The sequence below is a fragment of the Diceros bicornis genome, chromosome 7, assembly GCF_020826845.1.
Source record: "Diceros bicornis minor isolate mBicDic1 chromosome 7, mDicBic1.mat.cur, whole genome shotgun sequence".
NCBI lineage: Eukaryota > Metazoa > Chordata > Mammalia > Perissodactyla > Rhinocerotidae > Diceros > Diceros bicornis.
The window spans coordinates 54884598-54897911 of record NC_080746.1 but is presented as its reverse complement, the minus strand read 5'-3'; the positions used below and the strand labels follow the sequence as shown (position 1 = coordinate 54897911).

The 13314-nt window shown below is 44.8% G+C and overlaps 1 protein-coding gene and 1 long non-coding RNA gene across 2 annotated transcripts in view; one reads left to right on the top strand and one right to left on the bottom strand.

The window, feature by feature from the left end:
* GVQW3 (GVQW motif containing 3) overlaps positions 1 to 3356 on the top strand; it is a 28267-nt gene extending 24911 nt beyond the window's left edge. Inside the window, exon 2 of the mRNA XM_058545574.1 lies at positions 3117 to 3356. Coding sequence (XP_058401557.1) covers positions 3117 to 3356 — 240 coding nt within the window. The remainder of the gene's footprint in view (positions 1 to 3116) is intronic.
* Positions 697 to 13314, bottom strand: part of LOC131408622 (uncharacterized) — a 31160-nt gene continuing 18542 nt past the window's right edge. Inside the window, exons 2-3 of the long non-coding RNA XR_009220798.1 lie at positions 6985 to 7090; positions 697 to 4071 (exon numbers count right to left, since the gene is read on the bottom strand). This is a non-coding gene — a long non-coding RNA (uncharacterized LOC131408622). The remainder of the gene's footprint in view (positions 4072 to 6984; positions 7091 to 13314) is intronic.

The following is a 13314-nucleotide window of genomic DNA, read 5'->3' as shown; positions in this document are numbered from 1 at the left end:
CTGTAAGTTTGGTTGTGTAATTTCTGCTGTGTTTAAAAAAAATTACTTACCTTGGGGGGATATTGTGAAAAGAACACTGGACTTGGTAAAGATACCAATAGACTAATACATAATGCAGGTCAGGGCCTGTGAAATGGGCACACTTGTGCATTGGCAGAATTGTAAATTGGTATCTCAGAGCAATTTGGCAGTGAGCATCAAGAACCTTTAAAGCTTTAGCCAGTTGACCTAGAAATTCCATTTCTAAGAATCTTTCTTAGGGAAAGAGTCAAAGATGCAGACAAAGATTTATGTATACAGCTATTCATTTTATTTGTAACAATAGTAAAAAGAAGTAAATAACTCAAATGTCCACAATGGGGAAATTGTCAGGTAACTTGTGTATCCTCATTAAGTGAAGTAATGCAGCCATTTAAAATGACGTGTTTGAAGAATTGTCAATGATGTTTGAATGTTCACAACAGAACAGATGATAAAACCACATGCATTATATAGTCCCATTTTTACTTTCTATATGCTAAAAAAAGGCTCAAGATACACTCAAAGTGTTACCAGTGGTTTTATCTGGGTGATGAAATTATAGGTGATTTTCAATTATGCTTTTATCTATACAATTTTTGATCATTGTAACTATATACATTACTTTTATAATTAGAAATATATATATAATGAAAATTATTTTTTAAGAAAGAAAGAAATGAGTTTTACTGGAAGAGAAGAGATCTGCCCCCAAGGGGCTGATGGTTTCATGGAGGAAATGAGACACATATACAAACAAATTTATTACAAGGTAATAAGGGCTATAATGGAGGTTTTACAAAGTGTGGAGGGAAGGATTAGCTCTGCCTGAGAGAGCTGAGGGTTCATGAAAAGAGGTAACATTTGTGCAGGGTCTTGAAGGATGAATAGGAGTTCTCTAGGGCTTTGTAAATTGTTAAGCACTGTGTAAGTGTAAGTTAGTTTTTGGCCTTTGTTATTACTGTCAGAGCTTACCTCATATAAAGCTCTCTTTCTTGTCTCATTTCCGTGCTCCCTGAAGCCCAGGATCCCTGGGACAGGAAGCAGCGGCAGTTAAACAGTCACACATCAGTGCTCCAGCAAGTGAACTGGGGTGCATCCAACTAAGGAGCAGATCCAGGACCAGAGGACATAAAATGATCTGGGAGCAGGGCCAGAAAGGGGCTGGTGGGTAAACAATTCCCCCTTATTTGCCACCCTGTGGAAAGGCTGGCTGTGCTTGGGGCCTCCACCCTGAGTTACGGGGCCATCTCCTCCTGGGGGATGGTAAAAACTGGGAACGAGCGTCACACATCAGTCCATGATTTACGTTGGCAGGAAATGGTGTGTCAGAGGTCCTTACAGCCTCCAGACAGGGTGGAGTGGAAAGGAGGGATGTGAGTGAGGGGACCAGGAAGCATGGCAAGAGATAATTTGTTTGAGAGAAATCCTTAGAAGCTCAGCATTGGAAGGAATTTAACAGTTATCTGACTTAATCCTTCCGATCCCCTCCCCAACATCCCCATCACATTGTCTTCCTTCTCTGCCTTCAGATGCAGCCCAGAGGCCCCCTCTTCCATTACCTCCCACCTCAATTCCTCTGGCCAGTGCTTCAGGCATTCCTCATTGTTCAATTTTATGAGAAAAAAATTCAATGCCCGCTGTGCACCAGGTACCATGCTTATAGTTCCTTGATTGCAGTATTCCCTCATGTGCCTCCTGTTGTTTATTTATTTATTCATGTAACGAACACATATTGAATACTTACACTATGCCATGCAATGTCCTAGAGGTTGTAATAGAGTGGAGAAAAAGACAGCCCAGGTCTCATGTTCTCATGAACCTGTCATTCTAGTGGGGGAGACATACAAAAAACAAAAGAACAAATAAGAAAGTCAGGTTATAAATGTCAAGAAGGAGTCAGCCTCTTGGGGAAGGGGAAGAACTTTCCATACAAAGAGAGCAGATTCCAAGATCCCAGGGGATAACCTTTGCTTGCTCTAGGAACAAAAAGAAGGAAACTCTGGCATTGAGCATGGAATACCCTTTCTTGCTTTATCTGCAAACAAAAACCTCATCTTTTAGGACCTGGCTCAAACATCGCCTCTTCAGGCCAGTCTCTCCTGATTTCCCCAGGTAGACGTGACCGCTGTCTCCTTTCCTGCCCATTGACTCTGAGTAGATTTCTATTGCACATCTGTAACAATTTGCCATTCTTACCATACTACAGCATTGCTGCTGCCTCGTGGACCTCAGTCTCATCAAGGGCAGGGCTTCCTAGCTAAATCACTAATATGCAGCACAGAGCCGGGCACCGGGGCTGCAATCAGTAAACATTTGTTCCTTGAATATGTGAACTCTCACATAGCACTCCATCAGAACTTCCCTGGGGACACTTATCCAGAATTAGCAACCGTTTATTGATCAGTGGCAGTCCCTGTGCTGGGTCCTTTCAACTCTGCTGACTCTTATAAGCCTCACACTGACATGTGCAGTAGGTATTATCATCCTGTTCTGTAGTTAAAACTTAGAGAATCCAAATGACTTCCAAGGTGGCTCAGTAATAAGAATCAGAGCTAAGATTTGAACCCAAGTCCTCTTGATGCCAAATCCCAATGCATCTTCCATGTAGTGCCACCTGTCATGCATTAGTTCATCTGTGGACCTGTCCCCTCTTTTCTCCTAGATAGCCATTTCCCTGAGAGAAGGGTCTGCACTTGACTCCACCTGTACTCCCCATGACACCAGAACAGTGCTTTGTATGTGTACACACTCAATACATGTGTCTTAAGTCTCCAACGGGTGGAAAAGAAAGAATAAATGTGTGAATGAATGCTTCACCCGAAGTGAATCAGCCTCTGATACCAGTTCATAGGATGGGGGTCAGAGGGAGAAATGTTTCTGAGGGGAGAGGCCTTCCCAGAGTCCTCCGCGCCCTTCTGGGGGAAGCTGAGTGTGCCGTCTCCAGGCTAAAGCACTTGTTTCTTAGAAATCACACCTTTTGCTCAGTTGTACATCTCAGCAGGCAGGCAGGGGCACAGAGGGGAACATGCATGCCTTCCAATGAGTTGGGAAAATGAGGTTAGGTTTCAATTCAGATAGTTATTTGTATTTTCTAGGTCTGCATGGTCGATAAATTTTCAACGAGCAGTGATTCTGTTCCTCATCTTTCATTGCTTTATGGGACTTCAGGGAATGAAAGCATAACATCCTGCTTTCCCATAAGTTCTCTGGCCGCTACCCTGGCACCAATTAAAGACATGTCTATGCAATTAATCAAAACCAATTTGGAAGTGCTCTGGCGCTGCTCCTCTGATGTGCTGCCTGCTCCACATACAGTAGTTCCTCAGCTGCAGTGATGGAGCCAGGCACATAGGAGCTTTTGATGAACTGGCTGTACCTGCCCCAAGTGTTAACTATGTCATCTGACGTGACTAATGAGGCTCCCAACTTGATCTGCATGAGCGGAGCAGCCCTGCTGCCTGGAGAAGGCTCCGTTTCCGCAGCCAGCCTGGGAAGAGGCTGCAACGTGCAGGGTACACACTCCATCATGTCAGCTGGAGTCCTGGAGGCCTCTAGTGTTGGAGCTGGGAGTCGTCCATGGGGAGGGTGATGGAAACTGCGGGCCGGGCTCTGTGCTGGACGCTGGTGGGAATGTGACTCAGTTTAAACTTCTAGCTCAGCCTCCTCACTTTACCGACATGGAAACCAAGACCCAGCAAAAGTGTGGGGCTTGCCCAAGACCTGAGGTTTGGGGAGAGAAATAAAGGAGAAGGCGTGGACCCTACACTTGAGGAACCATATCCCTAGATGAGCAGATGAATGTGCACTAGGGTAACAAGTGGGGCCTGATGCAGGCACACCTTATCAAGGGTTAAATGATGGTCTTCCTGCCTCCTCCACCCCTGTCAGTGTTGTCCCTTGTTGTGGGAGTTCTTTTAATCCAGTTTCCAGATCTCTCTCAGAGGAAATTGTTCCACAGGTGGTTGTAGATTTGTTGTGTCTGTGGGAGAAGGTGAGTTCAGAGTCCTCCTATGCCACCATCTTCCCAGAATTGGGCTTCCTTCCTTCATTCTGCAAAAGTTTATCAAGAAGAGGACAGCTTATGTCTTTGTCACCTCTGCAATCCCAAGAGCATGAGATTTGGAGTCAACAGACCTGGGTTTGAGTCCCAACTCTACTTTGAGGTGATGTAATCTTGAGCAAATCACTTCATTTTTCTGAGGCTTGGTTTCCTCGGCTGTAACATTGGGACAAGCCAAATACTGCCCACCCAGCCTCCTTCCTAGAGTCCCTGTGAGACCCAGCAGAGTTAATGGGTGTGAGCATGTAAGTAAGAGTTTCTGCACATGTTAGTTATTATTCATATTATTACCCCCTCTAAGGACCCCTGGCTGAAATCCATGAAATATGGAGCCACAGATAGCTTTAACTCTCTTCTTCTTCCTGCCCCTTTCAAAATGCACAGGAAAGAAATGGATATAAAATCAATTGGTCATCTGCCTACAGTCTCAACAGCTTTCCCAGAGAGTCCATGACCATGACCCAGAAAGAGGAAGAACTCAGCCATCATAACTTAATGTCATTCCACACATTGATTGAGCACCCACCATAAGCCAGATGTTGGCCACGCTGTGTGGGGAACCAGAGTTGGATAAGACATGTTCCTTGGTCACCTTGAGAAACTCACTATTTAGTAGGAGAAACAGACATGGACATAAATAACTATAACATACTGCAGAAAAATACAATTGCTGTAGGAAAGATACAAATCAAGTGCTGTGGGAGCCAGAGGAGGGAATGATTCATTCCCCAAAAGGAGATTGGGAGAAGTTTCATCAAGGAAATGGTATTAAAGGATGGGCAGGGTGGAGCTCTGTCAGGAAGATGACAAAGGGCAGACTGAGGGAATAGCATGGGCGAATGTACGGAATCCTGAAAGGAATGGTGACCCAGACGACAGAATAAAATCGAGTGAGATATGGGGTTTGAGCACAAACAAAAGAAAAATCACTGGGCCCCAGCTCTGAAACCCAGGCAGGAATACTGCTGTTTCACTGTTCTCTTGATGGCTGAGGTCACCTTGGCCTCTGTCCCTCAATTAGAGAGAATCCTGTACTGGCTCTTTCTCCAGCAAGGCCCAACCCAAGCCCCAGGCAGGAGAGCCAACAATGAAAATGAACAAGGAACAGCAACAACCATGAGATGCAAAGTGGCCTGGGCTGGGAAGCACCCAGCCTAGGTGAGAGCTTCACACGGATGTAGCAATGACACTAACATCTGAAGCATGATGGCAAAGACCGAAAGCCTCTTGGCATGGGTCACATACTACATTTCTCTCCTTCCTTCATTTGTCTAGAAGAAGCCAACTTCTTCTTTATGAGTGCTGCCGTCAGAATGGCTTTGGAAGGCCAGGAGATGCAGCTGGACTCAAGGCATAGCCATGGGCCCACCCCAGGGGCTCATATTTTCTCAGTCTTTCCATTTTTCATTGTAAATTGTTTTATTGTGCAAATAATACAGTGATAGGAATGGAAACCCAAAAAATAAGAGAAAGAGGAAAGAGAACAGCCACTCACACATTATCTGTTTCCATTTCTCCTTGCCCCTTCCTGCTGTGGAGTGTAAGAATAATTTTTTTTTTTTTTTTTGGCTTTTATCACTGATACAGTTACATAGTCTTATTGCTCAGCATTGTATCATACAGCCTTTTCCATTTCACTACTGCCTGCCAACCCCTGGTGTCCACACAGGCTTGGCCCTGTTCCCCCAAGACTAAAGAAAGATGCCAGGGCCATGTGAAAGGGACGTCCTATAGACAACATGGCCGTCATTGACTATTGGCATCATGGTGCAAAGGAAAAGCACTGACTGCTCTGCCATCGCATAGACTTGGGTTGGAATCTCAACTCCTCTAGATGGCCCTTGAAGCTAGATGGCCCTGGGCAGATCACTTCATCACTGTGAGCCTCAGGTCCTTGTCTGTAAAATAGGGATGGTATTAGTACCACCCTCATGGGATTACTGTGAGGATGAAATGAGATACCAAAAGGGAAATGCCCAACCAATGGAAGCTCCCCTTCCCATGCCCTTGCTGGGGCCGACCTAGGGGCCACTCTGCTTCCACCCTTCCTCTCTTGCCCACACTGGACCTTCTCCCCACCTCTGGCCCAGCAGGCCTCCTGGGCGAGCCCACCTAAATTCTGACAGGCACACCAGTCTGTGTATTTATTATTCATCAGATGAATGCACCATCTTTTACTTAAGTATTCTCCTCTGATGGAAATGTTGATTGTTTTCCAATTTTTCACTATTTCCAATAACGATGCAATGAATATCTTATGTGTATTACTCACTCCTCCCTTAAAAAAAGTATTTCCTTAGGAACAATCCCAGGAATAGGATCACTAGGACAGAGGTTAGAAATATTTTAATGGCTTCTCGTGTATTTCCAATTTGTTTTTTAGAACGTTTGTACATGTTATTCTGCCGCCAGCTCGAGGGAGAGAACCACTTGGTCTACATCATAGGCTTTTGGGCTCTGGCCACAAACTCCCATTCCTGCCTTATTTCCCACCATTTTCTCCCCCATTATGCCTCCTACACTGCAGCCACATGGGACAACTCACTATTTTCCTCTCAAAATGATGCTCCCATGCTTTTGTGCCTTTGTACTTGTTGTTATTCTCCATCACCCTTGTCCAAGAATATCCTTCCTTTAACACACTCACTCACCATAGAGCTCACCCTTTGTGAAGCTGGGAACTTCTCTACTCTCTTCAAGACCCATCTCAAATACCCCTTTCTCTGTGGACTAGTTTCAATTCTCTAAGCAGAGTTAGTTACTCTTACTATATGTGGTGCCTGCAGGGACACTTGGCATCCAAGTGCTCACCAATAAAGCTATCCCCTAACCCCAGCTACACGCCCAAATCTGTGTGATTCTCCTCCCTCTCCCCCTTCCTGCCTCTCTGCACTGGCAATTACCAAGTTATGCCAATTCATATCCTAAATATTCTTGGATCCACTTATCTCTGTCTCATTGCCATCATCATTGGCCATCACCTCTCATCAGGGTTCCTGCAATAGTCTCCTAAAAAAGAAAAAAAGAGTAATAAGTATATGGTTCAAAAGTCAAATTTCTCTCTAAGGCTTATAATAAACAACAGTAGATTCCTGTCCCATCTGTCCCCACCCCAAGCCCTGTTCCTCAGAGACAACTGGCCACTTCAACTGTTTCAGCTGTTTCTTTTTAGTATTTACTTCTGCTTTCCAAAGAATATACCACTACTGTTGTTTCTTGATTTTTAAGTTCAGAAATTATCTACTAACTTCGAACAATGGAAGATTTCTCTAACGCCACTTCCCTGATCCATCCTCCAATGTAGTTATATCACAATTTTTGGTTAAATCATTATGTGGTATTTACATATTATGTAAATTATGTAAAAAGGACCAGGAGTACCTTTAAAAATATTTGCCCTCTGAGATGCCAGCATCCTCTCCGGGACTGCTGTCTCTCCTGGTGAGGTGTGAGCCGGCTGGGGGAAAGTAGAACACTCAGGGACAGGGGCTAATGTGTGGGAGGTGGAGCAGGCTGCCATTGGCTGGCAGCCTGGTGGGCACCAGGATAGTGTCTGGATGGTTCCCATGCAGGGCGCCCTGGGCCCAGGTAGGTGTAGTAAGCAGGACTGAAGCAGGACTGAAGTAAGCCTTCTGGGGGAGCCAAAGGCAGTGCCCAGGAGGGGCTGGAGGCTGCTGATTGACACAGGCACTGACTGATTCAAACAGATGCTGGCCTCTTGAGCAGGGTTCTGGAGCCCCTGGCTGTGCCAGGTATTATCTCTTTAGTTGCTGGATCCTGGGGAGGTTCAGAGACTTCTAAGATGGGGTGCAGGTGCAGCTGGATCAGTGGCAGTGGGGTACTCAGGGCGCTTGGGGTATTTCTATACTATTTACTAACCAGTATAGAAAAATTTCAACACTTTAACAACTAATACAGTTTAATAGAACTAATACAGTCCTGTTGGCCCTGGTTATGACTATGTAAATATTATTCACAGCCAAGCTGTGTAGAGCTTTGTGATTATATTTTCACTTTTGGTAAGATTTTAGTTTTTCCTAGGGTTAATAATTGCCTTGTTTTCTTTTGCTTAGTTCCTATATCCCCATTACTAAATCTTCTTCCCAACTGTATGATGGGAACATGATACCCATGTTCCTGTATGATAAGCAACATGATGACCAAATCCATCGGGTAATTTCTCACTCAGCTATATTCTAGGCACTGCGCTAGGCACTGGGGACTCAACCGTGAACAAGGTAGACATGTCCTTGCTTTCACTGAGTTTATACTCTAGCAAGGGGTCAGATACAAGTAATTACAGTTGTTTTAAGTGTTATAATGGTAGAAGTATGAGTTCTATGGGAACACATAGCAGAAATTCCTCACCTGGCTAGAGAGACAGAAAAGATTTCAGACCTGAAGGATGGATAGAAACTATTCATTCAGACAATATATATTTACTGAGTGCCTCTTACTTGCCAGGCACTGTTCTAAATGCTGAGAACACAGCCCAGGACAACACAGACAAGGCCCCTGCTTTCATGGAGCTTATATTCCAGTGAGGGGAAACAGATGATACACAGAGAAGATAATTTTCAATAGAAACAAAGACTATAAAATAAATGAGGAGGCATGATGGGAAATGGCCGGGGCGGGAGGTGGGGAGGATGAGGCTGTTTTGGGTAGGTTAGAAAGGTCATGGAAGGTCTCTCTGAGGAGATGATATCTGACCTGAGAGCTGAAGAATGAGAATAGCCAGCTGTGTGAATAGCAAGGGAAAGCATGTTCCAGGCAGAGGGAACGGTATTTGCAAGATGTGAGGAGGAGCAAGACCACAAGGCTTCAGAGCAGAATTGAAAGCAATTCCATATGGCTGGAATATAAAGGGCAGGGGGCAGTTGCTAGAGATAAGGGAATGGATGTAAGCTACAGAGTGGGAGCCTTGGCACCTCCTAGTAATATTATTATTGATAATATCCCTACTCTGCAGTTATTTGTCTGTTTGTTGTAAGAGACATTCCCACTCTTCTTGCTCTCTTTAGTATTACAGGAAGTGTAGAAACTTGCAAATTACATTTTTTTTAGACTCCCTTGCCAGAGGGAAGGTGTTGGCAGGAGACTGAAAGACACGTGGAGGGAAGAAGCCACTGTTAGGTTCCACTATCCGGTGGTGCCTCCAGCAGCAGCAAGCAAGCACAGCTTCTCGGGTTCCTCCTCAGCAGCAGCACCCCTAATAGACCTACTGTGGGCCAGCTTCATCTAGGATGGCAGCGCCTTCCTGATCGCCCTTTTTCTCTTCTAACCCTTCTAAGCCCTTTCTTCCTCAGGCTACTCCCATGTGCCCAACATCTCTGTAAACAATTTCCTGCTTTAAATCCTTTTCTGCTTAAAATGATCTAGAGTAGTGCTGTCCCATAGAATATTCTGTGATGATAGAAATGTCTTAACTGTGCTGACCAATACAGTATCTACTAGCTGTATGTGGCTACTGAGCTCTTGAAATGTGGCTGGCGTAACTGAGGAACTGACTTTTTAATTATGTTTAATTTTCATAATTTAAATGTAAATAGCCACATGTAGTTAATGGCGACCGTACCGGACAGCACAGATTCAGAATGATTTGTTTTTCTGACAGGACACTGGCTGTTACAGCCATTGATACAGAAAGTGGTTGTGGGAAACTGACCCCCAAAGATGGACTCCAGAATTGTTATATGACCTGATCGGGCTTGAATTCAGAGATGACCTCATTGCCAGTGGAAAATGGGATACTGTGTCAGGGAAGAACCCCAACCTTATGGAAGACGGCAAGGAGTAACAGGACTCCAGGTTCACTTGCCACACTCCATAGGTGATGAAAGTAGACAACACGATTCAGCCAATCAGAGAAAGACAGTTTATTTCACAGCACTGCAAACAGTAGGAGTAACAGCATGGTACAGCCAGTTTCCTTCCCTCACGTCCCATGGGTCAATGCAGTGGGTCCAGATGGCAGCTATGCATGCAATGGGGTTGCATCGTCACTGAGGAACCTTGGGCTAAGTGCTCAGAACCTTTTATGGTAAGCAGCCAACAAGCTAGTCTCCTTCCCCTGGGGAGTGAGTAGTTGTACAGTAGTCATATTATGGTCATCTTGACCTGCTTAATTTCCTTTGAGACTAGTTATAGAAATACTCAGGGTCTGAGCATGGTTAGGCCTTGCAGTTTGGCACACTCAACAAGGATGTACAGGGACACTTGGGGACCCTGGTGGACTGCCTTTCCCAATAACTAGTAATCCATGACATGCAGTAGCAAAAGAATTACTTAAACTATCACCTGTGAATACCTAGGATGAAATGCCTTTTGAAGGCAAATCTTTGGGAGACCAAATTGCTACTGAAATGGACTATTATGGTGGGAATTTTGCCTATAAGGATTTTGAGATGAGTTGGCTGCTTCTGACTGCACTGGGGGGCTTACTGAAAGAAAATTACAGGGGCTGGCCTGGTGGCATAGTGGTTAAGTTCACGTGCTCTGCTTCAGCAGCCCGGGGTTTGCGGGTTCGGATCCTTGGCATGAACCTACACACCGCTCATCAAGCCATGCTGTGGTGGTGTCCCATATACAAAATAGAGGAAGATTGTCTTCCTCAAGCAAAAAGAGGAAGATTGGCAACAGATGTTAGCTCAGGGCCTATCTTCCTCACCAAAAAAAAAAAAAAAAGAAAGAAAGAAAGAAAATGACCAGCTCAGAGTTCTAAACTCTCAGTTCTAGGCACATTCAGAGAAACTGAGAGCTTCTACTACGGCTCTAAAATAATTTTTTTAATCTATTATAACTTCAGTATTCAATATTATATTATATAATCTATTATAATATCATTGAAAATCAGACCCAAACTTTGATCCTGTGGCTGAAGAATTATAATGTTAGTAAAATTCACAGTTTCTCCAGGTTTCTTAGATGAAATTTAGGGCATGAATGGGAAGGAATGGGACCCTGAGACTTGGAATGGAGACATTTGGTTCAACTCAGACAAACAAGAGAATCTGGAATGCCTAAATCCTCCTGAGCTCCAGAAAAATAAAAAAGAAGCTTATGGGTCTCTTTTCTATCTAATTTCTTGGGGCAGCATGGGAGTGTGTTCAAGTTTTTAAAAAAACCAATCCTTGCATACAGAAGTGTGTGTGTGTGTGTGTGTGTGTGTGTGTCTCTAGTGTGAGAGAGGAAGAGAGAGAGAGCACAGAGAGAGAGCACACATGTGCATAAAGGCACCTGTACCCCCCTAAGACCATTCAGGTCTCCTATGTTTGAAGACAGAATGTAAAAATTTAAAGCTCTTTCCAAGTCAAATGAATTTAGGTCTCCTATCTCCTCCAAATCACTTTGACTCTCTGTCCAGCCCTGCCTGTTAGTATACTTGAGGCAGGCAATGTCCATGTGGAAACACAAAATTCCCAATCATAAATCTATCTGCCTTAGAAGCATTCACAGCCTCTTGCCAAGTCCAATTCCAATCCTCCTCTTGGGGGCCTACATTTCTCTGTCCCATTTGTTCCACACTTTCATCGTTTGTTTATTGAAATGCTCCACTTGCTGGAAGTCTCCCAAGGAAGTAAGTCATCATGCTATTTTGTTGTGGTTGGGATTCTGGGGGTAAAGAGAGAGGGAGGGTCAATGAGTCTGTGGTGCTTTTGGGGCTCCACACAACACCCATGGCAACTTCACTGGAGATTGCCAAGCTACCCTTCACTGAGAAGACTTCAGTGCAGCGATAACACTTCAACAGTCTACTCATCTGAGGGTAGAGCAATGAATAAGTTGGGGGACCCTGCCCTCAACTCATGGTCTCACAATCTAGTGGTAAAGATGAAGAAGTAAAAGATGGTTACAATCCAGGGAGATCAGTGCAATGATAGCGATAAGTGCAAGGTACATCAGAATCACTTGAGCTGGGGGTAGGAGGTGGAGAAAGAGGAGATGCTTTCTTGAACTTCATCCTGAAGGATGAGGAGGGGTTTTCCAAGCAAGGATGGGAGTGGGGTTGGCATTGCTCCTGGCCAAGCAAGTAGCATGTGCAAAGGTTTAGAAGGGAGAGACAGTGTGATCTGTTCAGGAATGGCAGGTCATTCCCAGTGACCAGCGACCAGAATTTGAAGGGAAAGTGACAAAACATGAGGCTGCACAGGTGAGCAGGGCCACTTGTTCTGAAAGAGTTTTAAGTGCATAAGTGACATGTCATCTTTCTCTCTCAGAAATGTCATTCTGGAGGATAATATCAGGGCAGAGAGACCTGTTAAGTGGTTGCTGCATTACTCCAAGAGATGTTGGAGGCGTGAAACAGAGTGGTGATAGTGGGAAGAGAAAAGCATGTAATGATTTTAGAGTTATTTAAAAGGTAGAATTGACAGACCTAATTAACCTAGTAGACACGAGGAGTGAGAGAGAGGAAAGGGTCCAGGGTGAGCCCAGGTTTATGGCCTGGCTACCTGGATGTACTCATAAGTGTGAACCAAAGAGAGGTTCAAGCAAGTGCTCTAGGAACTCAGACAGTAGAGAGACCACTGTGGGGAGGGATGTGGGAGGTGTGGTCAGTGAGGGTCTCTGCCTTCAGAGAGGAGGTTAAATGAGCAGATTAAGAGAGAAAGATGGGTCAGTGGAAGAATGTGAGGCTTTGGCATCAGAGATACGTGGATTCAAATCCCTGCTCTAGGGCCAGCCCCATGGCTTAGCGGTTAAGTGCGTGAGCTTCGCTGCTGGCGGCCCCGGTTCGGATCCCGGGCGCGCACCGATGCACCGCTGTTCTGGCCATGCTGAGGCTGCGTCCCACGTACAGCAACTAGAAGGATGTGCAACTATGACATTCAACTATCTACTGGAGCTTTGGGGGAAAAAATAAATAAGTAAATAAATAAACAAATCCCTGCTCTACCACTAACTTTCTGTGTGATCCAGACCAAGTTCTTATTCTCCGAGCCTCAGTATCATCATGTGTAAAACTTAGGATAAGGCTAATTTCTCTTTTTTCTTTTTTTTTTTTTGTGAGGCAGATCAGCCCTGAGCTAACATCCATGCTAATCCTCCTCTTTTTTTTTGCTGAGGAAGACCGGCTCTGAGCTAACATCTACTGCCAATCCTCCTCCTTTTTTTTCCCCAAAGCCCCAGTAGATAGTTGTGTGTCATAGTTGCACATCCTTCTAGTTGCTGTATGTGGGACATGGCCTCAGCATGGCCAGAGAAGCGGTGCGTCGGTGCGCGCCCGGGATCCA